The sequence below is a fragment of the Poecilia reticulata genome, chromosome 23, assembly GCF_904066995.2.
Source record: "Poecilia reticulata chromosome 23, P_reticulata-male-v2, whole genome shotgun sequence".
NCBI lineage: Eukaryota > Metazoa > Chordata > Actinopteri > Cyprinodontiformes > Poeciliidae > Poecilia > Poecilia reticulata.
In genome coordinates, this window is record NC_088852.1 from 9,619,311 (window position 1) to 9,645,986 (window position 26,676).

Sequence of the window (26,676 nt, forward strand, 5' to 3'; positions counted from 1 at the left end):
AACACACAGAAGGAGAAAAATAACTACAAAGCAGAGGGGAAAAAAATCTACTTGTATTTGTTAACATTATTTTCTCTAAAATATTAATTTGCCTGTTATATAGCTTCTATTCATGCATCTGTAACACAAATATGAACAGAACATTACATTCTTGACAGAACTACTGCTGCCTTTAATTTTCAGTACTTTTGTTTTTATTTCTACGTCTGGTTCAGTTATTGAGGGTTTAATTCTGTCTCTTTCCTGAACAAAGCCAATGACAGACCTGTCAACTGCATTTCTGTCCCACAGAAAGTAAAAAAATTGTATTTCTCCTTGAACTGGACTATTTGTGATCACTGGTTCTAAACTCACATTAGCTCATTAACTGTGTGAACTGATACCAGCTGGTTTGTGTGGTAATATTTTGTAAGCTTTATAGAGTTTCATGTGAACTTTGCTTTAATTAACAAATACTCTGTTAATAATAATTTTATTAACAGAGAACGGCGATATGTTCAAGGTCTTCTACTATCAGTAGGTCTTTTGCATTTAGCTTTTGTATCAATTACATTACAGTGATGCTGGCAGGTCTACGGTATTAGCATGTAGCCAAGTCCAGAAGATAAATATGTAATTTACTTTGATTACTTTGCTCTTGTAATCAGACTAAATCATCATTTTGTTATGATTCGAACTGAAATAGGATTTAATTGGATAAGAATTTGATCTTTTTTTTTTATTGTCTTAAGATGACAAATGAGGATTTCAAACAAGAGAACAGAAACATAGTTTTCATACTTTGAACCTTTTATTAGCTAGGTTCATATTTAAAGTAGAAACCACACTACAAGTTTTTTTTTCCTCTTTACAAAAACCTCTTATGTACACTACAGTGCTGACAGTTGAAATAACTAATATGAAAAAAAACAAACAATAAACAATCGCTGATATAAATAAATCCTGTGAAAACAATGCTAGCCCCTGAGGACATCAGTTTTCAACCAGAGGTTTTGTTACAATTGTACAAAAAAAAGAAGAAAAAAAAGATCCTGTCATGTTTCTGTAACATTTAAACCCAAAAAGCACAAAACGAGCTGCAGAGCACCTTACGACTGTTGATCGTGCTTTGTTATCGCCTTTATCTCCCCAGAGACACACAGAGTAAGGTCGCTCAAATTGGGTCGTTTGAGGCAGGAAAGAAAAATGAAAAACGAAAAAAAAAGATAAGGCGTCATTCTTACATTTATCTGGATTTCGCAGGCTTGTGGCAAGGCTTAAGAAGAACAATTCAAACCCTTCTTTGAGGGTGGCGTCCTTCTAAGTCTTCCCCATTTGAAATGTAGATATTTAGAGGCTTTTCAGCGGATGTGGGAACCCAATTTAAGGCGGTGCTCTCGTACTTCAGAGAAAAGTTCAACTGCGACTCGTAAAAGGAAGAAACTCCCTGCAGCGACCTCTGGACCACTGAGGAGTTCACAGTTAAGGACAGGCACTGGGGAAATGTCGAGGGCTACATTAACAAGTGGGCTGCACTCTAATCTAGACAATGAAAATAATTTAAGAAAAGACACTGGTGACAAAAAAATAAATAAATGTTGCTGTCATTGTTAAACTTCCGCAGATGTAGGCCGCACACAGGTTCCTTCAGTCTCTGGTTGATAAATAAAAAAATCTGAACAATGTGGCAAAACTGGGCCGGTAAACTGATAAATAACGCTTTGGGGATGAGCTCCAGACAGTTTTGTCAAAGTGTCAAAAAAATAAAAAATAAATAAATAAAAAGGACTGAATACAGTTTACATTTCAGTCTGGGAAGAACCTGAAATATCCGTTAATTCATAAAAATCCAGAACTAGCCGGAAATAAATGTGTTTAGTAAGTAAGGGTTGCACACATGGGAACTCTTCACCAGGCACGGACCGGCAACGATTCTTACTACTGCTGCAAAAACATCATGTTGATCATTACAGCTGAAATCAAATCTTCATACAAATTTGGCATTTATTAGTTTAACACCTAGACAGAAAAATCAAACCTTCAAAAATGTGTCTTTTTTTTTTTTTACTTCAGTTTTGTTTATTTTGTAATTCCGAATGATTCCCGGAGAAATGTATCTGCCTTGTAACCGAGGCAGTGTGCAGCAACAGTTGAGGGAGGGGCAGCAGTGCATTAGTCTATGTTCCACACAACCAGAAAAGAAATTATGTAAGCCATAAAAACACAATATTGGTGAATATTAATTCAGCCGTTTAATCCTCGGTTATACTCCGTTAACTGGCCCGTGCCTCGGTTTGACCTCCCACGTCTTTGTATTGCTCTTTGAATTCGGTTTTCTAGTATCCAGAAGTTTAAATGTTCAACAGGAGCAGCATATCTGCAGAAACCTCAGTCAAAACGTTTATCGGCTGCGTGAAACCAGAAACCTAGCAGTAAAACCGTTAAAGCGAGCGGGGTTTTTTTTCCGATGGAAGTGCTTTCCTGAGACCGTCTTGGCTGCGGTTGAACCAACTCCTCAACCAAAACTCATCTAAACAGCCAGAAGACATTAAAAATGACATTAGCGCTCTGCCACTGAAGGCAAACGGACTGACTTACAATTCGGACGGAGCCTCCAGTTGAGTCGATAACATTGCTTTTTTTTAGCCAATGAAACACTTGAAAAGTTTAGAAACGTCTATTAATTGCACTCCTCATTATTATGTTCTATTGTCCACTTAAAAACATGAGTAAAAAGACAGACACAGGTTTCTGTTTGATATTTAGCGGGTTATTGCTCTAAACACAACATGGCGGAAAAGCCCAGCCAGTATCTGCGTCGACTTGTACTGATAAATACAGAGGACGAAGTGATGCAGTATCGTATCAATACACAACTGAATTAAATAAACCCCCCGAAAATGGAAGCGTTAGCTGCAAGTTTCATTTAAAAAACAGTTTAAAAAGCTCTTTTAAATAAATAAGTTTTCTTCCTATGTCTGACGGTGTGTTCTGTCGGCCCTGAAAGGACGAGAACAGAACCGGACAACACACCTGCACAACAGAGGCCTCGTTTGAGCCACGACCTTGCATCATTCGGGGGTTAAAAACAGGTGCAGCCTTCACTTTCTAAAAGCAACAGCTTCCTGCAAATGAAATGAAATGTAAAACGGTTTAATACTTCAAGCCTCAGTAAAAATCTGAGCCAGTTTAGAGCGGCGGGGCGGGCTTAAACGATGCCTTGCATGAGGATTCGCACCCACAAAATGAAAAGTCGTAAACCTCAGTGCATTCTAATGTGATTTTAAAGATTTTTTTTAAAAACACAAAGTAGTACATGATTGCAAAATGGGAAGAAAATATGTGTTCTTAAAGAGTTTTTGTCTGCAACCGTTGGCTCCAAAGCCACCACCGGCTGTTTGGAGTTTCCACTTTTAGAAACTTTGCTTAAAAATGATTAAAGAAAAGAAATCCAAGTTTATCTTTTTTCAAAAGATAAGGTCATATTTGTAAATCCAGATCTGTTTTATTTAGCTGGACTGAGGAGAAAAATGGCTCTTTGGATGGTAAAAGTCGTAAACTCCCGGGATGGACTCCTCATTCCCCACTGTAGGACACGGTGGAGGCAGCAGCATGATGTGGGAATACTTTTCTTCATGAACAAACTCCAAAAGCCTTCCAGCTGTAATTGCAGCAAAGGGTGGCCTTAAAAAGTTTTAGAATTGTGCAACATTTTTCTTCCATTTCAAGATTACAAACATCTTCCATCCTATGAAATCCTGATAAAATGCACTGACGTTTACGGCTGAACGGTGACAAAATGAGAAGTTAAGGGTATAAATTCTCATGAAAGGCGCTGTGTTTTATTCCCGCTCTGCTCAATAACAAAAAAATCCCCAAAACCTTACTTCCCCTCACCTCACTTCCTTTTTACAGCTTTACAACAGCACAACCAAAACAAAGCCTCCTACATGTACAGTTATTTAAATTTACCATCGGTATGTACAAATACTCCTATATAAAATCTGTTTCTGCTTGTTGTCATGCTTCGGGGGGAGGGGGAAAGATGGAAGGGGAGGACTGAGGCAAGGGGGGAGGTGGCGGGAAAGGGGGAGGGGGCGGAGGCGGCGTGGAGGACGGGGGAGGCGGGGGGTGAGGGGAGGTAAACGACTGCGACAGAAGCATCTGGGGCTGCACCGGTGCTGAGGTTTGGTACTGTGGCTGCAGTGGGTAAGATGCGGGCGGCTGCGGGAGGAAGGACTGATGAGGGAGGAAGGGGTGAGAGGGGAAGCCGGGGTGCTGGGGGTGGAAGAAGGGTTTGGCGAACTGGTGGTGGTAGGAGAAATGAGGCGAGAGAGACTGGGAGCTGGTGAGGGGGGCGTTTGGCTGAGAGGGGGAGGAGGATGGAGGGACCATGAAGTAAGGCTGAGACTGTGTGGTGAGGCTGGGCGGGTGGGGGGGCTGCAGGTGGCCCAGGTGAACCGAATGGGGCGGCGCCGCCTGACTGAGGAAAGAGTTCAGAGGGCGCTGCTCATGGGGACTGGACACGGGCGTCTGAGGAAGGACGCGAGGTTGAAGGTGGGAGTGGGAGGGGAGCAGAGGGGGAAATGGAGGGGGGAGTATCTGCGGGAGGTGCTGGGGGGGGTACTGCTGCATGTACACCCCTCGCCGCGTCCCGTCTAGCGCCAGATGCTGCTGCACATCAACACAAGTCCTGGAGTCGGGATCCGAGTCGCGAGTTCTCGTCTCCAAATCGGAGGCAGTTTGCGTCCGTGTGTCCGCCACCGGGCGGGTCCAACGCTCAGCTGGGGAAGAGCGAATCTGTACGTCCGCCGCGAGTCTCCCCTGCGGCGGTTTCCTCAGGTCGGACGGCACCGGAGTCCGGACGGAGTCCTTCGTGCGGGAATCGTCCGGTTGCTCCGAATGGGAAGACGAATGCAGCTGGAGGGAAGAAGAAACGGTGGAAGGAGGAAGAGTTTTCAAAAGAGCCTCTGCTGCAGACGCGGGACTCGTCAGAGACAAAGAGGAAGCCGACGGAGACGGGGAGGTAGAAGACACAGTGTGCGAGGAAGTGAAGGCGGCTACTGCTGGAGGCGAGGACGACACGCGGGCGGAAGACTTGGAGCAACCGGGGGATTTCTGAGGCAAGGAGGAAGACGCCGTCCTGCTGTCAGGGTGACTGTGGAGGTGAGGCTTAGCTGAGGCTTTGGATTTCACGTCCTTATGAGGAGAAGCATTGGGAGGGAGATGAAGAGGAGAGGGTGATTTATTTTTGTAGGGAGGAGAAGTTGGAGCTTCTGTCTTCATCTTTTCAGGAGGAGAAACTCGGTGAGGTTCTTCCTTCCTTCGCGTCGCCTCCTCTTCGTCTCTGCTGGCATCTGAGATGTCGTCCGAGTTTTGAGGCGACAGAAGACGATCATCGCCTTCTTCCTTTTTGCCAGTGAGCAACGTCCGTTTGTCTGCCACAGCCACCTCCTCCTCTTCCTCCTTTATCCTCTCCTTCTTCTCTCCACCCTGCTCCTCAGCCAGAATCAATGTCTCCTCCTTCACAGCAGCCTTCTCCTCCACCTCCTCTTCTTCCTCCTCCTGGTGGTACTGCTTCAGGCGTACGTGCCACGCCAGGCTGCAGACGGCCGACACCGTCTTGAACTGGTGGACCACGTTGCGGGGGATGAAGTAGATGTCGTCGTGGCAAAGCTGGATGCGGGCGTAGCGGATGCCCTCCCGCCGAAGCTGGTTCAGCTTGGCATCATCCACCCACTGGACGCACTGCAGAGAGAGGACGAAGAGGACAGTTAGACGCAGGACGTTAAAGAGCTGCAGTCGAAATAGACACAAAATCGCTCAATGCAAAAAGAGGAGTAAAATGCAACTTAATCAGCAGCTGTTTAAAATGTTTCAGTTTCACCCAATCTCTGTTTGTTATTGTTGCATCTTGAACTCTGACCTTAACCGAGGCGAGCAAAACATGCCGTTCCTTACATGGTGCTCTGGCTTTGTTTTGTAACCTCCTGGATTCTTTTTTTTTTTTTTTTTTTTACCTCTCGTGGAATAATTTAGGTTATTTCTTGCTTCTAATCACCAACGTTTGTGTTTACGTGTGGTAAATCAGTTCAATTATGATTTAACGAGGTTATATTTACACATACAGCCAGGTTGGCTTCCTGTCAAACTGAGAAATTATCATTTAAAAACAGCTTTTTGTCTTCAATAGATTATGTTGGATATTAAATTGAGCTGAATGATCTGAAACATTCAAATGTGACAATAAAGCAACAACAGAATAAAACTGTAAGAGGGCAACATGTTTGATTTTATAATAAGGTATAAAACCAAACGTGCATTTCAACAAAACTGAAAGAAACGATTTGCATTTTGTTTGAAGATGAGTTGCTTTTCCTGAACTCTTAGTTTTTTTGTAATGGTTTCTGAAGCCTTTTGATTTTTGAAGGTTTGTTTGTTTTCGCCTTTTTCTGCACAAGTCAATGAAGTTTAAAGAGCTTTTTCGGAAATATACAACGCTTCTGGAAAGCCACAAATCAAAGCAACAACCATCTGGTTGTGTCTGATATCAACTTTCCATCACATTCAGTCTTTTTTTTTTTTTGAACCACTGACCAATGTGAATATGAAAGTCTTCTCATGGTATCAAAGCGGAGATGAGGACACTTTTTCCACTAGATGGCAGCGTTGATCCTCTGTTCGACTTGAGTATCATTAACATTGCAGCGTTCTGTGTCTAGCTGGAGATGCTGCTGCACCGTGCGGTTATTTGTTTGCGGTTGTGTGTAAATTAACACCTGAGACAGCGGCGGTTCGTACAAGTCCAACTGCAGCCTCTGAACGACGTGAGGGAAATCCCCAGCATGGAAACAAACAACGTCTTTGGTTACACGAGGCGGCTCCGACCTGAAAATAAGGCAGAGAGGGTAGGTGGAGGAAAACTGAGCGATTGCACTCCATCTGTCACGGAGTGAGTTGTGTAAACATTGAGCACGTGTCACCTCTGGGCAAACTGCCATTAAAGGTGCTTTTTTTTTTTCTTTTCCTCTACCTTTCTACAGTGCAGACAGCCTTCAGCACTCCCACGGCCGCCGTGGTCTGACGCTCGAAGCCCTGGCCGATGTGGTCGGCGTGGGCGCGGGTCCGGTCCTCGAACAGAATCTCTCTGGGCTCGCTGGTCCGGGGCATCGACTGGAGCAGATTCTTCACCTCGTTAGTGGAGCTAAGAAAGAAAAAAAACAAACAAATGCAGTTTTAGGTGCAAATAAAAGGTAAAAGTGACTAAAGGTGAGTGGGGTGATCTTTGCTGTCTGCCATTTTAAAACAACAAAAAATAAAAATTTCCAGGTGATAGAGGAAACAGATGGAGTGTAGGTCTGGCGGTAGGCTGGTAAATGTGTGTCAGTGTGTTTGATTTCAAACAGTGTGAAATAAGATCATAAATAGAAATGCATTATTGATCAATATGCCTTGATTTATATCTTGAGGCTCCATAAATTAAATACAAAAGGCCAGACTATTTAGTATTTAGTTGCTTTTTTGGATCAATCAGCAAATACAGAATATATGTATAGAGAATATCATCAAAAAGTTACTTTATGTCAGTAATTCAATTAAAAAGTGAAGCTTGTAAATATACAAATGTATTACCATTTTTGATTTTGGCTTACAGCTGAACTAAAAAATATATTTTTTAATTGCTGGATGTATGTAATGTTTTAATTTTCTGAGTGCTGAGTTTCATCAGCAGTAAGCCATAATCCTCAATATTACCAGAAATAAGTACTTGAAATATATCCCATTGGGTGTGATGTATCTCTTTTAGTTCATTTCTTTTTAAATTCACATTAAAGTAAGTTACCTCTTGGCAGATATTTTAATTTGTTGAGCTGCACCATTAAATTATTTGATCTATAATCAATAGAACTGCTGCTGGTTATTTTAATTCTGTCCATACAAAACCCTTAAGAGTTAAAACTTTACAACTGAAGACTTATTTTATTAACCTGATGGCAAAAAACACCTAAACTCTACTAAATGTTGGGTGTGATATTATAAGATCAAAGGTAAATGAATGTAATAGGAAGGAAAAACATTTTTGAAAAAAGATAAAAGGTAATGCATCATCTTAGTGAATGAAAATAAACAATAAAATCACTTCACATTACAAATAAGGTAAGGCGCAAGAAATGCAGAATATGTACAGTATATTTACACTGGATTTCGCAGCATACGCCCCGAGAACCTGAGGAGTAAAAGCAGAGAAACGAGCCGTACCGCCCGAACAATAGAAGCACTGCAGTCAGCTCCCTGCTAGATCAGTGACTCACACCAGAGCTGCGTTCAGGTTTAAACGGGAGGCTGAACACGCGTGCAGGAAATCTGTGAGAATCCTTCAAGAGCACAACACACGGCGCACGCATACGCACGGACCGAAGAACAGCTAGACTATCCGCGCTGTGCTCATTCATTCAGAGATAAGAAGAAAGATGCATGAGCCGGTGGAGAACGGCGGGGGGAAAAAAAAGAGAAAAAAAACTGAGATGGAGGAAAATATTGCAGAGCAGAGGGGCAGATGAAGGCGAACACACACAGCTCCTGAGTGCGTGTGTGCGCGTGTGTGCTGACTGCAGCCTGATAGTAATAAATGTAAATGCAGAAAAGCTGATAAGGGAAGCAGCCGGGAAGGACAACAGAGAAAAAAAAATAACATTGAACTTGGATCCGAAAATACCCTCTGCATGTGAGGTCCTGTTTTTTGTTTCCATGCATGGGAGTGTGTTCCCCGTCAGGATGCGTTTATGTATATTTATGGCCAGATAACGTGGGGATCAAGGGAAGAGAGGAGTACGTGAGGTACAACCATGAGCGCTGTAACAGTATGGAGATGATGAAGAGGAGGAGGAGGAGGAGGTAGAGGACCAGGCCAGGGGGGTAAAAGAATCACAAGATGATATGAAATATAGCAGGAACGAGCAAGAAAGGGAGTTGGATTCTTTATGTATCCCATTTTATTCCCAACAAATTTATTAGCAGAGAAAAACAAATCTGATTGTATTTTTGTTAAGCATTACTGCTATGCAACAATACTTTTGTCCTGATTGTGTTTTATTTAATAAAATGAAGCTATAGCAGAGTAGAAAACAGAGAGTGAGTATATACTGTTCAAAAACGCACGATTGTTTACATTCTAGCGTGGACCGAAGAATCCTCGTTATCTCTCCCACCTGCTGGTTTCACTTTTCATTTGGCCTAAAAGGAAGATTTCAAAGTTCTTCATTCATATAAATACAAAAAAAAGTAGTAAAATGTTGCTTTCTTTCATGGATATCAACTGAGGAAAATGTTACTAGTTACAACTGTTACTGTGGTGTAATTTCCACTAATTAGCATTAGAGTGTTAAAAGGAATGAAACGAGTTAAAGTTAATTTATGTCAATAAGATCAGGCGGAAGGCAGTAAAAGTAAATTAAGGATATTTAGCCATCAATTACAACAGTTTTCAGACTAAATATACTTCGGGCTTGTTCAAAAATGTGCATGTATAAAATCCATTTTAGTTAAAGTCTACAGAAAATAAAAGATCAGACCATTTTAAACTTATGACTGAATTAAAATGTTAAATAAATCCAACCAATTGGAACTCTTTTGCAATCTGTCCATCCAACAACTCCTGGTAGGTAAACAATTGGCATCTACACATTAGCTTTATATCCAGTAATTTATTTTTGCCCTGGTAAATAAAGTTTAAATGGAGAGAAAAACCACTCCTGTTCCTGGAAAAGTTTCCTGTTATATAAAACATCCATCAGGTTTATGAGACAAGTTTTATTAACAATATCTTTACAATCCATGTGTATACTGGAGAAAATGTAAAATTCATTCTGTTGATTTATATGTTGTCATTTTATCTCCAGTTATCCGCATATTCTCTCTGGCAGGGTCTTATTCTGAAACGTTATACTTAAACATAGATATTTTAACAATGCTGTAATAATATTAATATTGAAAAAGACAGCGGCTGCCGTTGCCATCCAATAATGGAGTCGGGACGCCCCTTCGCCGAAAGCTGAGGTATTTGGGTTTATTTTCAAAGTGCATCACTATAATCAACTCAGATTCTCAGACAGAGAGTCTCAGCGCTGTCGAGAATGCTCCAAGTCTTGACCTTTTCACCGAAACCACCAACCGAACAGCACGAGGGCCCACGAAGCGATGCAGTCACTTCCTTCAAAACAACGTCTAGAGAAACTGCAGCCAAGGACCAACTGCGAACACGAGCACATCTGCATCTTTCTCTGCACCGCTTTCCAATATTACTTTCTTTTCTAAAACAGTTTTTTTTTTTTTTTTTTTTACTTCTCTTTTTCTATACGCACCGACAGACACAAACAACAGCGGCTGCATACCGATGACATTTTCGATATATGAGCTTTAGCATACTATCTGGGTTCCTGAAAACACCTGCGTAGTAACTCTGCTATAAATCAACTTAAAAGCAGTAAGAGGGGGTCAAGAGGACGAAGATGAAAAAAAGATGGTGGAGGAAACAAGAGATAGCGCTGATGTTTACAAGTCGCAGGAGGACAAGGACAGAAAGGAGAAAGAGACGGGGACGGTGGAGGAAATACAAGAAGAAAAGAGTGGATGTCAGTTCTTAATAGAAATTAATGAAAATTTACACTTTCTTGGAGGAAAGAGACAGGAGATGCATTGATATTAATGCTGTATTGTTTTCTCAGGCAATATCAGCCTCATGTATAATGAACACAGTGCTTTATTAGCTGATAATACTTTAAGCAACGGTTAATTGGCTACCATAAAAAACAAAAATAAAACTGAAAAATTAGGTGAAATAAATTGGGTTCAACAGGAATGAGTCCAGTGTGTGTGTGTGTGTGTGTGTGTGTGTGTGTGTGGGTGTGTTGCCCCCTGTTTGCCTCCCAGCCATGAGAAGCAGAGTCTGATGCAATGATGATCTCATCGGAGCGGTGAGCCACACACCGCTAACATCGCACACGTAAACACTCACTGGTTTCTGCCCGTCTCGCTCGCAGAAGTCGCCGCTGCTCGCGACGCCGCCGATACGCGAGCAGCGGCGACACGGTGACACAGGCGAGCGGAGAGGGTAATTGCCTCATGCAGCCCTGCTCGACAACAACAAAGCTTCACGCTGTTACCACGGCTGCTGCTTGAAATTGGTAAGTGTTTGATATAAATGTGTGTGTGTGGTTATTTTTGTTTTTTTTATGGTAAGTGCTCACAAGCGCCGTGGAGAGTACAGAAGCGAGTCGACTCAACAAGGTACAAACAATGCATCTCGGGATTATTGAAAGGGTTTCCAGGTGGACTCACCGCTTTCTTTTAAAAGGAGACTTTGGTATATCGGCTACAGGTATCATCTGTTCTCCTGGTCTGACCCACATTATCGGACCGTCGTCGCTCTTTGCTGGACTCATGTTTCTCAGGCTGGAAAGCGTTCCCCACGGAAGAGTCCGCTGCATTCGGAGAGGCAGGAGAAAGTAATGAAAAACACCAAAGCGACAGGTTGATGCAAGGGCTGCAACTAGCGATTCATTTAGTAACAGATTAATCGATCAAAAATTGGCATATTCTGCATATTTCTCAATTAACCACTTTAGTCTCATTTATACAATATTAAAAATACATTATGATATGCATATAGACAAATAACTCAATTACTTTTTTTAAATAAAATGCAATAAATTGGCATTCCAATTAAAACTATGCCACTTGACAAGTTTCGGGTAAAATATATTTACAAACAAAAGTGTTTTTTTTTTTTAATCTTATGGTTTTGACTTAATATCTGGTTTGAGTATGTTGTTCTTTCATGAAGTTACCTGTTTTTGGAGTTTCTCCAGGTAACGATTAATTGATTACTAAACCAGTTTCCGATTTTTTCAATTAATCACGATTAATCGCTTCAGTCCTTGTTAAGGCATCTTTCAAATGTTCATCAGCTCTTTTAACAATCTTCTCTTCTATTATAAGGACTGAATGTGAAAAATTTTGATTAGTTTTCAAAAATACAAGATTGAGAGAAAATCCCAAAACACTTGGCCCGTTTGGAAAGCAACCAGTGTTTCCATGCTGAAACATGGTAGCAGCAGCATCATGCTGAGGGGATTGTTATGAAAAAATACTAAAAACAATGAATCATTTCCCTTCCACTTCATTCTGCTGTGTGTAAATCTATCACTTTAAATCCTAATAAGACAAATAAACTTCTGCTTTTAATGCGACAAAAGGCATTTTCCCAGTATTTTAACAAGGTTAAAGTGGAATAATTCTTCATCAGAAGTGTATAATTAAACAAAAACAAGTGCGACTCTCATCCACTTAAGGGTTTTATTCTATCACACAGTTTAGGTTTTCTGATGCAGTCCAAGATAAAAACCTTCGAAACGTTTTGAGCCGGTCTCAATCCCTCTGTCACTTTTTAAAGCTCAATCCATTTGTCTGCTGAGCTGCCGTTTTGGATCACTGCCACGCGTCTGCTGCAGCGGCCTCACCTTCAGGAAGGGGGACTCCTCCAGCAAGCTGAGGAACTCTGGGAAATAATCCCCGACCTCTTCGTCCACGGCTCCCACCAGACTGATCTGTCTCATCGCTCCAGCTCTGTACGTACCGTGGCTGTACGTTCTCTTCACCTGATTTAGGAGAAAGAAGCAGACACGTTCAAGATTTGACTCTTCTTTTTTTTTTTTGTTTTAGGGTGGAACCAAATGGTAGAATAACAAAAACTGTAAATGTACTAAAAATAAAAATACGAGTGTAAATTCAAATTTAAATCAAATTGCAGTACATATTTGTCTTTCAATAGAAGAGAGATACTTTTTTTCCCCCTTTAAATGCCTAATTTTTCAAGGAATTCTCACACACAAAACTGATCTCCTACAGCTAAATACAATGTTTCTAGAGCTACCAAACCACGAGCAATGTTTATTGTTTATTCCAGTGAGTTTCAGGGGAACAAACACCGGATGCAGTAAAGTCTGAACTGGAGAGAAACACATTCACATGGAAGCTGTAAAATCATCACTGGGTGTCAGAACAGACACTGTATGTGTGAGTGCCGGCGGATTTACTTTTCCGTTTCTGCTCCACTTGATGTGACTCAGACGGTTTGGGGCTTTTCACTTGGCTGACGAAGCATCGCGCGTGTGTGACAGTGCATCTACCCGTCTCTCACAGCTTTGGCCCTCAACAGTCCCTCTGTGTGTGCGTGCCAATGCAGTACGTGCAGCATGTGGCCTGCACGCTGTACTCTTGGCTGATTTCGGATGCGGGTGCAGCGAGTGCGCGCGCGTGTGTATGTGTTTGTGTGTGTGGGTCCGGGCTAGCCAAATCCTTGGCTGCGCGCCTTCAGTGAGTCACCACTTGACAACGAGGCAGAGATGGAGGTGGAGAGGAATCAGGATACCCGGGAGAGGAAGAAACAGGTGGAGGGAAGTGGGGAGGAAAGAGAGAGAGAGGCTGGAGAGTGACATCACCACAGCACAGTGAGTGCAGACAGAACACGGACAAAAAGGAAAAAGAATCGAAATACATAAGGAGCCTTGAAAAAACTAAATTCTCCTTGATCTTTTCAAGATTTTGTCACTTTTAACCACAAGCTAATTGCATTTTTTAATTCTTGTTTAAAGAAAAAAAATATTCTGTAAAGTGAGGCATTATTTGTTGTCCTCTTTTTGCTTTGGTGCCCCTAAATAAGATCCTGGAGATCTTATGGGCCATATGGGTCAACTAATCGCTTATTAATTGACCTATGGGACTGGAGATATGTAGTTTTAATTTTATCATGATGTTTTGTGGTACTGTTGTGCTAACAATAGAAAATATGATAAAAACTCAGATTTTCATTATTTGGTAACTGTATGGATGTCACTGCTTGGCACAGCTTTCATAGCGCCACAAACAATTAAATCCTTGAAAAACATTCCCATTGGAAATAGGCATCTTCAGGATACCACTTTCCTTATATGACTAAACTTCACACAGTAACTGCATTTAGTTACATTTTCTAATGTACTAACATTTATTGATGCTCTCCTGTAACAAATAATTGGGAAAATAGTTAAAACTTTTATTTCTGGTTCATTTGATTAAAAAGTCTGGTTCGTTCGGAGAGGTGTGAATGCATAACCAACTCTGATGCAGACCAAAAAAACGAACAAGGTCTCTGTTCAGTTTCCTAGTGCGGTTCGGATGCAAACAGATCAGAGACTGCTCAAAAAGCAGGAGGCAGACTGTATTTCAGGGCATTGTGGGTAAACACAACCAAAACAAATGCTTGAATCTAGAGCTGGCAGAGGAAATAGCTTGTGGTCTTTTACCAAAAACGAAAGAGAAATCTAATGGCACTCCATTATCGTTTACATTTCGTGAAGAACGAAGCTGAGCTCAGGGTCTTCTTCGGAGGTTTTTGTGTTTGTTCCTTCAGTGGTTCTTGGTGCAGCGCCACCACAGGCGAGGGAGTGAACAGGTTTTTCGAACCGCGGTGGCGGTGTGACAAAAGTTGCAATTTTGGGATTTTCGGGAAACACCGTTAATCTCAGTTTAAACCCAGGTGTTCTGTGAAAGCCTCAGAGGTTTGTTGATGGCAATTAGTGAACAAACAGAATCATGAAGACCAACAATATCCCAAAATTGGAACATCTCAGAGGATGCAAATTGTCCCAGGTTTGGTTAAAAACAGAAAAAGGAAATATTAAAGAAATGGCAAATGAAGGATAGGCAATGAGAGCATAAAGTATAACCTGGAGAAACACTTGAGGAGAAACTGCTTGACAGCTGCCAGGAGCGTCTCTGGGCAGGGTGCCGGATCCCAAACTGAAGCTACTCAGAAGCGGCTCCAAAAGAGCATTGAGTACATGTAGCCTCCACGCTGCAGGTGTTTTCCACATTGCTGTTTACCAACGGACCTAGCGGTGTGTGTAATTTATAAACCACCTAAATATAAAACTATCTGACTCATTCTGTTTGAGAGGCAAAAAGCAACATGACTATATGCTGTGCTTCTCCCACTTCATTAGATCTGTGTCCCAACACTGAAGAGGATGTATGCCAAAGGCTTGGAAGATTCCCCCCCTACACACACACACAACTTTAAAAAGTGCCACGGAGTCAATGACCCAAATATGTTTGTGCACACATGGATTCATCTTAACATCCACAAATGACTTCCGCAGTGTCACAGTGTGCGTTTGTGAGTGGATGCATTTATCTGTGTGCCTGGTTTAATTAGCCCCGCTCACGAGCATCTATTTATCTGCGTTTGTGTGTTTACATGTGCATAATTTAACAGCTGAATAACCCCCGTGTCGATTGCAAAGAGCGGCATTAGGAAACACTATCCGGGCCTCAAATAAACAGACGCGTTTTACAGTCTGCGGCTGGCTCGCTGCTCGGGTCTATATTAAGAGAAGGAAAACAGAAGGAAAAGGGAAATGCGGCAGACTTCCTCTCGAGTAGTTATCAACGAGATTCTCCGGTTCATCGCCTCTGTCTACGTGCGCGCCAACACACCAACGTCTACTCTGCGTTCGACTCGTCTCATTTTCTCCATTGTCTTGGTCTCGTCTCTCCATCTGCCCCCTCTTTTCTATTTCCTTCATAAACCTCTGATCCCTGCTGGAAAGTTAAACTGTTCTTCTGCTTGTTAATTCTGCACCAACTTCCCTCGGCTTTAATCAACTCATCCTGGCTGAGTTTACGCTAAGCCATCGTCTCACTACTCTAGCTGACCTTTCTGCAACCCCTGTGTCTGCCTGCGTCTCCCTCTTCCTCGGATCTCAGCGTCTCTCTGTCTCAGTCATTAGACCCGGCCCGTCTCTTGACTGCTAAGTCTATTAGTCCATTACTGTGCCTGCGTCACAACAAAGCTCCAGGCTGCTGACTGGGGGTCTCACACACAACTGAACACACTTTTGGATCATAATCTCTCCCCTGGCTATCTTCAAAGGTAGACAGGTGAATGTAAAACCTTAAATAGACATAAACAGTGATGTAACGCTGATTGCTTTGCCTGTAAAGCAATTATTTTTCTCTTTTTTAATGGCGAACATACTTTTATTTTTCACTTGGATCAAAAACAGTGCTGTCCTCTTAGGCCCTGGGCGATATGGACTGAAAGTAAAAAATAGTTTATACCAGATCAGATTTTAATAATTTTCTCTTGCTTTCTTTTCTAAAAAAAAATAAAATAAAATTACACACGACAGAAAATAATTTTAAAAAGTTATTTTATTTCACTCATCCCTTCTCTGATTTGGATGATGGAATATTAGGGCATGGCTACAAGAATCTTTGCTTAATTATGAAAATATAGTCATATTAGCAGACTAAAGACGCAATGCACAATTAGAACACCTTAAAAAGTCATTTTAATTAGAAAAAAGATAGAAAATAATTATTTTCTTTCTTTTCGTGTTGGAGTTCTCATAAAATTACTACTCCATTCTCTTAGTACTGCCTTATCATCATACTACCTCGAATTAAAATCGGATGTGAATAAGCTTAATCATGCAATAAGTCATTAGAAAACATGCCTCACCAGTTGTTAATCACATGACGTGTGATGAGAAAAAAGCGTTTCCGTTGTGGTTTTGTGAAATACACAAATAGCGTAACAGCCGAAACACCGCCTCAACCACCGCAAAAACACTTTAATCAAAAGACGCGAATTTTCAGTTTCCGTCAAGCAAAGTTATTTTTCGTACAACTGTCTGGCCAGTGGAAACACAGCTATAACTTATAACTGACAAAAAGGACACTTGAAAATTACAGTAAAATAACTGAAATGTCATTCACCACATTATTATGGTTGTGAAATGTAAAATGTTGTTTTAGCAGCAGTAGAGTTTTCTGAGTCATTGCTTTACCTTTATAAGCTGCTAGATAGTCAATTTGCTTACGTCATTTTTTGAATTCACCACACTTACATGAGTGCAATGTGAGGTGACGATTATTCCACCTTATAAAGATTGCACTGTGTTCCTGCTCGCTTATCACCTGATGTTGTGACAACATTCCTGCTACCTGTGACTGAACAAGAGAACAAATTACTTCTTAGTAAAGGCACATCATGTATCGACTGCTGGGCTCTGCCTACCCTGAGAAAATGGAGAGCTGTAATCTTCTATAATCCTTCCCAGCAGTGAAAATGGCTTCAGTCAGGTACTAAATTCAAAAACACCCGACGCACCAACTCTGGCTCCTGCCCGCTTTCACAATTCGAACATTGCAAATAAACCGTGAGCTCTTGAAGGCGAAGTGAAAAACCTGCACAAGCAGCTTTCGCCTTTTTTCCCCTCTCTCTCCCTCTCTTTCTCCTTTTATTCCTTCCTTTCTGCCCTCACACCATATAAAAGGCAGCAGTGCAGTCATTCATGGCTGGAACACAGAGCTACTACACAACTGAGCAGAACCGTGGAGCACGGGGATAAAAGAGACACTGAAAGACTAACAGAGTGAGGCACACAATAAAAGAGAAAGAAAGGGAGAGAAAAAATGTGCCTGATACACCATTAATCCATGTGTGTGTGTATGTTATCAGTATGCAGGCTCACATCTGTGTGTATGTGCAGACTGTATATCTACATCCCAAGGTCACTGCTGAGAGGTACGAGGGAGTGGAAAAAATTAACAAGGCCAGTGGACAATGACGTTAGCCCCGCAGAGAACATTAGACTGAGAAGCAAGACAAGGGGTTTAGTTAGATTAGATCAAATGTAGAGAATTAACTTAGATATTCTGGGGTTTTCCTTTAAAATGTGCAGAGATTACAATTTTTTATTTAATGCAGCCAAGCTCCAAAGAAATTCAAAAAAATAATAAAACCTTTAGGTTATTTTTTTTTCAGTTCCAGTAAACCCAAAGGGAGTGTTGTAGAAAGAAAAGCCCCTCACACGCCCCCTGCAGCATTCACACGCTTCCACTGCAAAAGAGCAGGCAGGTTCTTACTACCGACCTACTCAGGAGGTCTGAGGCAACAAAAGGCTTTTCATTAGTAAACTGTAGGCCTGAGACGAGTCGAAATGAAGAGGTGTATCTGTGTCACAGGGCTCTGGAGACCATCCGGATGAGCCCGCCCACACACACACGCGCGCGCGCGCACACACACACGTTCCTCCCTTTAGCCAGTTGTCCTCAAACGGTTGGGCTCACCAGGTTTCAGACTATCAGCTGCGGCAGCGCTCAAGCGTTTTAAATAGCGAAGATGAAAAACACCTTTTTTTTTTAAGTGGTTTTTGACTCCCGGCCTGACATGCTGTGAACTGCTGCTACCTGCATTACAGCTTTCATCTCTCACAGCCTGGTAATGCCGCTTCGCATTTTCTGCCATCACTTGTATTTTCCTCTTTTTTCTATGTTTTTATTTTTTTATTTTTATGATCATTTGTTACGTTTGAATTACATTTCTCTAGATAGGCACAGGTGAAAGCGGATATTTACCTACACTGCTTAAAAAAAGCCACTTTATGTTTAATAATAATTTACATAAATCAGTAAAGCTGTTTAAGGTCAGACAGTAAGAAAAAAGGTTTTCAGTTCCCATTTAAATTGTATTTGGACAGCACCGACATAAAAATTTTGCCCAAATGTCTATTGTATAAAAGTTTTCACATTGTTGTTACTGTTCAGTCTAAAAAGAATTAAGACCAGATTTCCTGCATGAACACCAAACATGTTAATAATGCTGAACAGATGGAGGCAGATGCTTTAACCAGATGCTTAAAACCACAACCATACAACTCTATCAACCACTCAGCAGTTAAACAACACATTTATTCATTCATTTATTAATCACTTGAATGTTTCTGAGGCAATATGTGGCTAGAGTCACTTTTTGAGACGTTTCTATTGTTTCCTGTTCATTCAGGGTGCAGGAATACCGAATGGAAGACAGTTTAGAATTTTTACCTTTTGAGTTTTCAACCTTTGTCTGGAAATTGAGAATATTTGCAGCCTTTAGGCAGCATGTTACATTCTCTAGAGAACATGAACAGGAAGTTACGAACAGTTTTAGTAACGCTACCCATGTTAACAGCTAATAAGAAGAATTACTGCTTGAAATAACAGCAAAGATAGAAATATAATTTTGAATTAATAGAGATTAAAGAATCATTGAAAAACAACATCCAAGGTAAAGAAAGAAAAAAAAACTGACCGAATATCGGCCACAAAATTCTGATTGGTGCATTTCCACAAACCAATACAGAGAATCATAAAGAACTTGCACCAAAAGAGCCCTGTAGAGGGTAGCACTGCTCAAATATTTATCTTCTAAAAGAAACCACTGCATGGCAGGCAGGCTATTTCAAAATACAAAAAGCGTACTTAAATAAATCACGGACAATTTGCTCCAGTTGAAGTTAACATATTACTGTATCCTGTCATTATAACTCCAATAATCTGTACAGCACTGATCACAGCTTAAACTGCTCAGTATTTTAAGATTCACATCTTGTGCCTCGAGAGGGAAACCGCAAACCAACCAATTCTGCTCATAAAATATCTCTGTGAAAATGCTTCAAAGCGTGTTCTAACTTCACCAGCCAAGACCATTTTCACTTGCAGCGACATCTTCCCTGCTTCGGACCGCAACATGCAGCTCGACTCACTACAGAGTAAATAGACGTAAACAGGTCGGCGCGGGTGTGAATGTGTCTCGGTCTCTCCCCTTGTACGACAGAAAACAACAAGCTTCAATTTGCAGGCCTCCGCCTCTTCCTGTGCCTGCAAGCCTGCATAATGCGAGACAGTTTAAAGTCTAAAATGCTGCGTTGGCATTCGTTACTCCTTTTACTTCTGCTGCAAGTGATCTTTATCTAAGCAGGACCTTGACTGCTTGGGCTGTTTTCTAAACAAAGCTCAGCTCAAGAATTAAGCAAAAACCGTACATGTCTGTTCTTCTGCACATTTTATGCAAAACACACCTCGAGTCTTCTCACGTGTTTTTCAAATATTAACCACAAACCTTTGTGTATTTTACTAAGATATTTTGCAATAGACTGCAAAAAAAAAAAAAAAGTAGCGCACAACTGTGAAGTGAAATGAAACTGATGTGTGGTTTTAAATATTTTGTTAGAAGACTTAAAAAGTTAATGCTCTAGCTATAATTTTAAAAAAAAAGGTTATTTGCAAAGAAAATTCTCATTCCACTTCAAAATTATTGCCTCTACGTCTATGGAAAGATTGTGTTTGAACGTGACAGAATGTGGAAACATTTGGCCTTTTAAATTTGGCGTTCTGTACGTTCTCCATTTTCTCTGTGATTGAGTTCAACCTACCTGAGAGCAGAAATTAGCCATAGTGGTTGTTTCTATGTCCTTCTTTCCGAGTATTTCCATTTTGACAGGAGCCGATGGGAACTTGGTCGAAAAGTAATCCAAGAAGTCGGGAAGGTTCTTGGCTTCTCCGTGAACAATTCCCATGACGTAGTGAGCTGCCTGCAACAGAACAGAGGAAGAATCTGGAAATGTGATTCGGAAACGACAGGTTAGGTTTCTGGAATGAGACGTGCAACATTAAAAGCGCTCTTAAAAAAAAAAAAAAAAAAAAAAAACCGAAACCCTGAAAAGTTATTCATTTCTCAGAAGCACTTTACCTTGGACTGGTCCTCGCTGAACGATAACGTGACAAACTCCTGGGCAAATCTCTGCCTCTGGTCCACAGAGAGAGAGGAGAGCTGAGATGCATACGCATGAGCTACCAGAGCCCCTCCATTCGGTTGGTTTTCGATATAAATGTAGGGTGCAAACTCGAGGCCTGCCATTCCAGGATGGATGCTCTGCAAGTTGCGTTTTGTAGAAAAGGGGAGCTTTGAGTTGGAGGAGTTGAAGAGTGACTTGGAGGCAGGAGGAAGAGGAGAAGAGGGCCAGAGATTGGAGTTTTTGTTGTTGGGCGTGAGGTAAACGGGTGGAGGAGACTTGAAGGGCGACGCAGAAGAGTCGTTTGTTTGCTCAGAGGAGGAGAAGGAGTTGGCGGATGAGGAGGGAGGAGGTGGTAGGAGAAGCAGGCCGGCACAGATGGTCTGGCAGGAGCGGTGGTACATCTTCACTCGCTTGTGCTTCTCCCCGTCTTTGTGTTTCTTCTTCTTTTTCTTCTTCACTTTTTTGATTTGCTGCTCCTCCAACTTGATCTTCGCTTTCTCTTTTTCTTCTGGACAGGGGCCCGACAGAAAGACAGGGAGATCGAAGTTTAGTTGTCAAATAAGTTTTCAATAATAAGCAAATTCAAGAATTATTTTAAACCATATCTGAATAGTTTCTCTCGCTTTCTGATCTCGGAAAACAACAAGTAATAGAAGAAATCCAAACATCCACACCGAGCCTTTAACAATCCAAACAAGCCGACTACTTTAAACAAGCATTTAAAGGAGAACCCTGAAAAGTAATGAGCACTAACTATTTTTAAACAAGAGCAGACAGATGAGTCATCGCTCTCCCCAGCTGACATGCGCCTCCCGTGGTGTACATACTAAATAAATTGAAACAGAATCCCTCGAGAAAAGCAGCGCCGACTAAGTCAGGAAACAGTTTAGTCAATATCTGAAGAGAGATAAAAAATAAATAAATAAAAAAAACAAACTGCGCCACGGTTCATCTCCTTAAATCCCAGAAGCGAGACAAATTGGAACGTGGAAATTTCAGCTTGGCGCCGTTTGCGACTGCGTGTGTGAGGGAAACAATTACCAGGTTGAATCTTCTAGGCTCTGATATGATGAAGATTATTCCTTACTCTCATTTTTGTCTGTGTGCATATAATGTGTGTGTGTGTGTGTGTGTGTGTGTGTGTGCGTGTGTGTGTGTGTGCGACACCGTTAGAGCGTGTTCTTTCTGCCAGACGAGGGAGGAAGGGGATGCAGAATGTGAAACAGCAGAGAGACAGACGGTATTAAAGAGAGCAGCAGAGAGACGGGGTATTTAGAGTACAATACTAGAGCTACTAATCCAAAAGCTCTTTAACACACAAATCACCCCTCCCCCCACTCGACTCAAACTAAATATGGACACAAACAGAAACACTTCTGTTCCAAAATCTGAACCGTTCATCACACCAGCCAGATATTGACAAAAATGCCCGGATCATAATCGGTCTGGTGGAGATTTCTGTTATTATTTTCCAGGACTAAATTTAATAACCGCTTTACACTGCTTTGTTTTATTTTTTTGCTGCCACAAGCTTCATTGCATTTAATTTTATGTGAAAAGAAATTTAGCCTCAGTTATTTCATCTTTTAAAGGATAAAAGTCTGAAAAGTGCGGCATGTGTTTGTCTCACACGATTAATAGAATGACCCTTAAACAGGTTAAACCTTTGCCGAGGCCGTCTCAAACAAATCGTTGAAAAATGAAAGTGAAACTCTCCATGGAACGACCAAATCATTTCACATTCAGAAGAGAAGCAGGCCTTCACCGTCGTTACATAATTATACATTTCTGATTATTTGGGCTAATTAGGATCACTCATATAATTAGGCTTATAGGTTTCTAATCCACAGCCAAGTCATAATATGCTGTGTAATATTTTCACATGGCTTTCCGTCGTCTGACAGACTGAAAAATTCAAAGAACATTATTATTTACTCATCAGGCTGATACTTCTTCAGGTTTTGGGTTTTGACTTCAAATGTCCCGCAAGTGTACAAACACACATCTTAGAAGCAAAAAGGTCGCTTAACATAAAGCGGTGATTTTGAAATCCAGAAAAGAAAAAGAAAATGATGTGTCAAAGAATCTATCAAAAACTAAAAAGGGTCCGGAAAATATTGGGCATCGATCAAAATAACACTAGTTTTTAACCAGTTTGGCCAGAAAACACGCTGTATCTAAAGATACCAGATTATGCTGACACTCTTTAATCATGTCACTTTTGCTCGGATTATTTTTAATACAGCAGGAAGCTGGTTAAAATGTTTTGAATGTTGTTCCTGCATCTTGTTATGTTACAGTTCTCAAAAAGAAAATGGAAATTAGTGCAATTATAGAACAAAACAAAAAAAAAACAAAAGGGGGGACGCTTGTGTTTTAATGCATTTTATAATAAACAAAAAATGAAACCTGATTTTTAATCATCGATACGCCAATCAATGGACAGGGCAGATAAATTGAAGGTTCCATCGCTATAATTAAAATCTAGTTAAAATCCTTGTGCAGGTTAATCAGAAAGCTCTAACAGACCAACGCAGAAACTAAATACAAACACTGAAAAGCCTTTTTTTTTTTTTTTTTTTTTTTTAAACAAACAGCCACTCCATCAGTTAATTCACTGCAACCCTCAGTGTTATGACCGTCGTAATAAAACCAGTGGAGCTAGTCCTGACAGGAAATCTCTTTCTGTTCCCCTCTCTGCCGCCTGCTTTAAAGTAAAAGCACGTCTAATGAATAACTAAAATTCCTTGTGCCACTCGGCTGAACAGTCCTGATCTGTTTAAGGTCAGATAAGTTTGCAGTCAAATCCACACACAAGGCCCACAAACAACCTCAGCGGCAGTAAAAAAGATTTACTGTCAGAATGGTCGTTTGCTGCTTATCGATTCTCTATCCTTTCCTCCACTGGCTGCCTCGCTCTCTCTCTCTCTGTCTCAATTGTAAACTTAACACTCTTTCGCTGATTAGATTTCTAACTTTCTCCTCTCAGTCTCTATGTCACTTGCAGGTTGAATACTCCGATTTAACACCACGGTACTTTCCTATTATGGTGTGCTAGTAAACTCCCCCCCCCCTCTCTCCTCCTTCAGAAGATTCAAAATCTCACGGTGGATTTCAGCATCTCCATTATCCTAAACACACATGATTAAGCACCAGACTCCCGCGCAGGGTGACTGCAGGATTAGCGCTCGCTCTTACTCTCGGTCTCTCGCTAGAACCAGTCATCTCCCAACTCTTCATAAGTAATGAGAAGATGAATCAACGTTACGAGGCCGCACTTCCTCTCTACAGAGAGCAGGAAGAGTGACATATTACAGATAATCTCTATGTAATTTCCATCTGCAGCCAGTGGTCATGGTGTGTGGTTAAAGTGCCGCTAAGTCCTTGAAATGTCACGGCGCGGCCATGACATTATGCTATGGAAGACTGCCAGTCCGACTGTAGCTTCAGAACAAATCAAATCAATGGGAATAAAGCCGGTATTCACTGAGATCTGCACTCCCGTTTGATGCGGATTTAACCTTGTGAGCTTTGCTCAACGTATGTTTTTCCTGATTGGGAAAACAAAAAGAAGAAAATATTTTCATGCTATTTTATGATACAAATAAAATACAAGTTGGCTGGGTAGTGAGTAACAATATATTAATAAACGTAGAGACAAAAAGGCTAGGAGGGAAAACAAATTTATGAACCGTGAGCAAAAGTGACCAAAAGCCAAAAAAGGAGTATTACAGAGGCACACTTGTACTGCGAATGCAGGTGAGCTACTTCCTCGTGTCACAGCTTTAAAATCAGAGTGCAGAAGCTGACAGAAAGTCAGATGGTTCGACTAAATAAATCATGAGCTCCGTTTCATCACATGGCAGGAAACCCGCCCCAAAGGTCAACCTAATGTCACGGATGCCATCGTCACACCTTCAGCTTCCTGCTGCCCCGTTACAGTGAAACGTTTTGATTTTTACGGCACCGTACGAGGAGTTTTTATAACCTCTGAACAATAATCTTGCACTAATGATTAACTGCACACCATCTTGTGGAAGAAGGAAATTGAAATATGGCGCACGTTCAATCCGACGTCAGACACTGCTATGCTATGTCAAAGTTTTGTGCTGCTTTCTGTCGTTTAGGCTTTATTTATTTAACAATCAAACCTCCCTAATAATTACTTTAATTAGAAAATAATTGTTGTAAATGTAACTTAAATTGGTTTGGGGGGCATTTCCAGTTTGGACTTCTTAAAATACCACTTTCACCAAGTGCAGCTTAAACAGACGAGATTTGTTTCCCTCCCGCTCAACATTTGGTATGCATGAGTGTTTCCACCAACCTTTAATCGGCTGCTTGACTTCGCCGTTCTCCCTCTTGATCTCATTCATCACTTTGTGCTTTTTCTTCTCCTTCTCTCGTTCTTTCACCTTCTTCTTTTCGCGAGCCTTCATCTCGTCCTTGTTGGGGTTTTCTGCAGAAATGGATAAGATAGGGTTTCATTATTGCAGACCACACAAGTTGATGCGCACTTAGTCCAGGTTAAATTTTTTTTTTAAACCAGAAAAATCTGATGAAAATTGTAATATTCCTCTTTTTTTTGCTGGAGTGTTTTTTTTTTTTTGTTGTTTTTTTGGAAAGGTACAGCAAGGACGCTGACTAACACCCGCAGTTCCCGGCTGAGCAACGAGCCTCCACGTTTCTTGATAAAACTTCCAAGTTTGATCCAATCTTTTTATTACTCGCCCTCTTTGATCATTTGCTTCCTTTCACTTCCCATAAAAAATTCATAAAAAAAAAAACCTGATAACTTTCTTCTTTGAACCCTGTCAGCAGAAGCAGCTGGTAAAAAGGAAGCTGTGTTTTCATACTGCGGGTAGAAGACCACAGTCTAGCTCTACTCACTGTTTGCAGGATCAAAGATAAAAGAACCCTTGCAGGAGCGGAGAAGAATAATAAGTGAACCGATTCGACATTAACACTCAGATAACGCCAAGTAAGCTGGTGACTGAAATCTACCAATTTTCAACTGAAATCTACCAATTTTCAACTTGACCAGCTGGCTACAAAAATTCACAGATTGGTAAATATCGTTATTGTCCGTATAGATGTCAGGGAAATAAATCAGTGGAGGTGATCATTTAAAATGTGAAACATTGTTTTGCAGAAATTCTACTTTTTTCACACACACACAGTGTGACGTCAGCTCTGATCCTATCATGAATAATGAATGACAGCTCACACCAGAAACTGTAGAAAGAAAGATTTCTGCTGCTATAGCTCTCAAGGACCTATAGGTGACATTTATCATCTGCTTCTGAGACTCTGTCCAATTGTCTAATTAATACATTAACAAACAAAATGCAAGTTCATAACATTTGGAATAAGCCAACAGTTATCGCACTTGGATTTTGAAATGTCGATATTTTGCGCAGCCTCAATAGAGTGGCCCGTCAAAATTTAGCGAGGGAAAACTACTCAATACACTCAAGTGCCTCATTTTATAAATTGAACATCAAGAATAAAATAAATGTCAGATCACTCAAAGAAATTAGGTAAATAAAAGCTGCAAGTTTCATATCAATTTGGCTCCAGAGGAAGCAGCAGGCTTTAGTGGAGGGAGCCTCAACTTTACTGCCAGATTTAAAGAAAAATGAACCCTGCCAGAGGTGTTAGATTCATAAATAGTCTGTTCCTGCGTCTAGGAGACAGCAGCCCAGGTGGTTGGCCTAACCTCAACTGCACTGAAAAGAAAAAGGGAAAAAGCAGACTGCATCACAGCTCAATACAGGGGAATTCCCCATAGAAGTGAACAGAAACTTTCTCATAGGCTTCATTAGTTCTAATATACAGACGTCTGTGGCGGTATAAATGCTCAGAAATGAATGTGCAGCCCTTTTCTGGCTGTTTTGTTTTCTGATTTTGCTGCAGCCGTCGGTTTTGAAGGGGAGCGCAGCGGGTGGTTTTCACCATTCCGATGATCACAGGAGAGACGCCAGAGGCAGGCGGCTCGCAATCTCCAACTACACCACCCGTTGCTCGCATCCAG

General features: G+C 41.2%; 1 protein-coding gene across 1 annotated transcript in view; it reads right to left on the reverse strand.

Moving 5' to 3' along the window:
• Nucleotides 1-771: 771 nt before the first annotated feature.
• The window catches only part of LOC103459311 (uncharacterized), a 31,634-nt gene continuing 5,729 nt past the window's right edge, over nucleotides 772-26,676 (reverse strand). The window contains exons 2-9 of the mRNA XM_008400778.3: nucleotides 24,970-25,101; nucleotides 20,597-21,150; nucleotides 20,280-20,438; nucleotides 12,498-12,635; nucleotides 11,317-11,459; nucleotides 7,013-7,183; nucleotides 6,759-6,867; nucleotides 772-5,727 (exon numbers count right to left, since the gene is read on the reverse strand). Of these exons, the coding sequence (XP_008399000.2) occupies nucleotides 4,000-5,727; nucleotides 6,759-6,867; nucleotides 7,013-7,183; nucleotides 11,317-11,459; nucleotides 12,498-12,635; nucleotides 20,280-20,438; nucleotides 20,597-21,150; nucleotides 24,970-25,101 (3,134 nt within the window). The 3' untranslated portion in view covers nucleotides 772-3,999. The remainder of the gene's footprint in view (nucleotides 5,728-6,758; nucleotides 6,868-7,012; nucleotides 7,184-11,316; nucleotides 11,460-12,497; nucleotides 12,636-20,279; nucleotides 20,439-20,596; nucleotides 21,151-24,969; nucleotides 25,102-26,676) is intronic.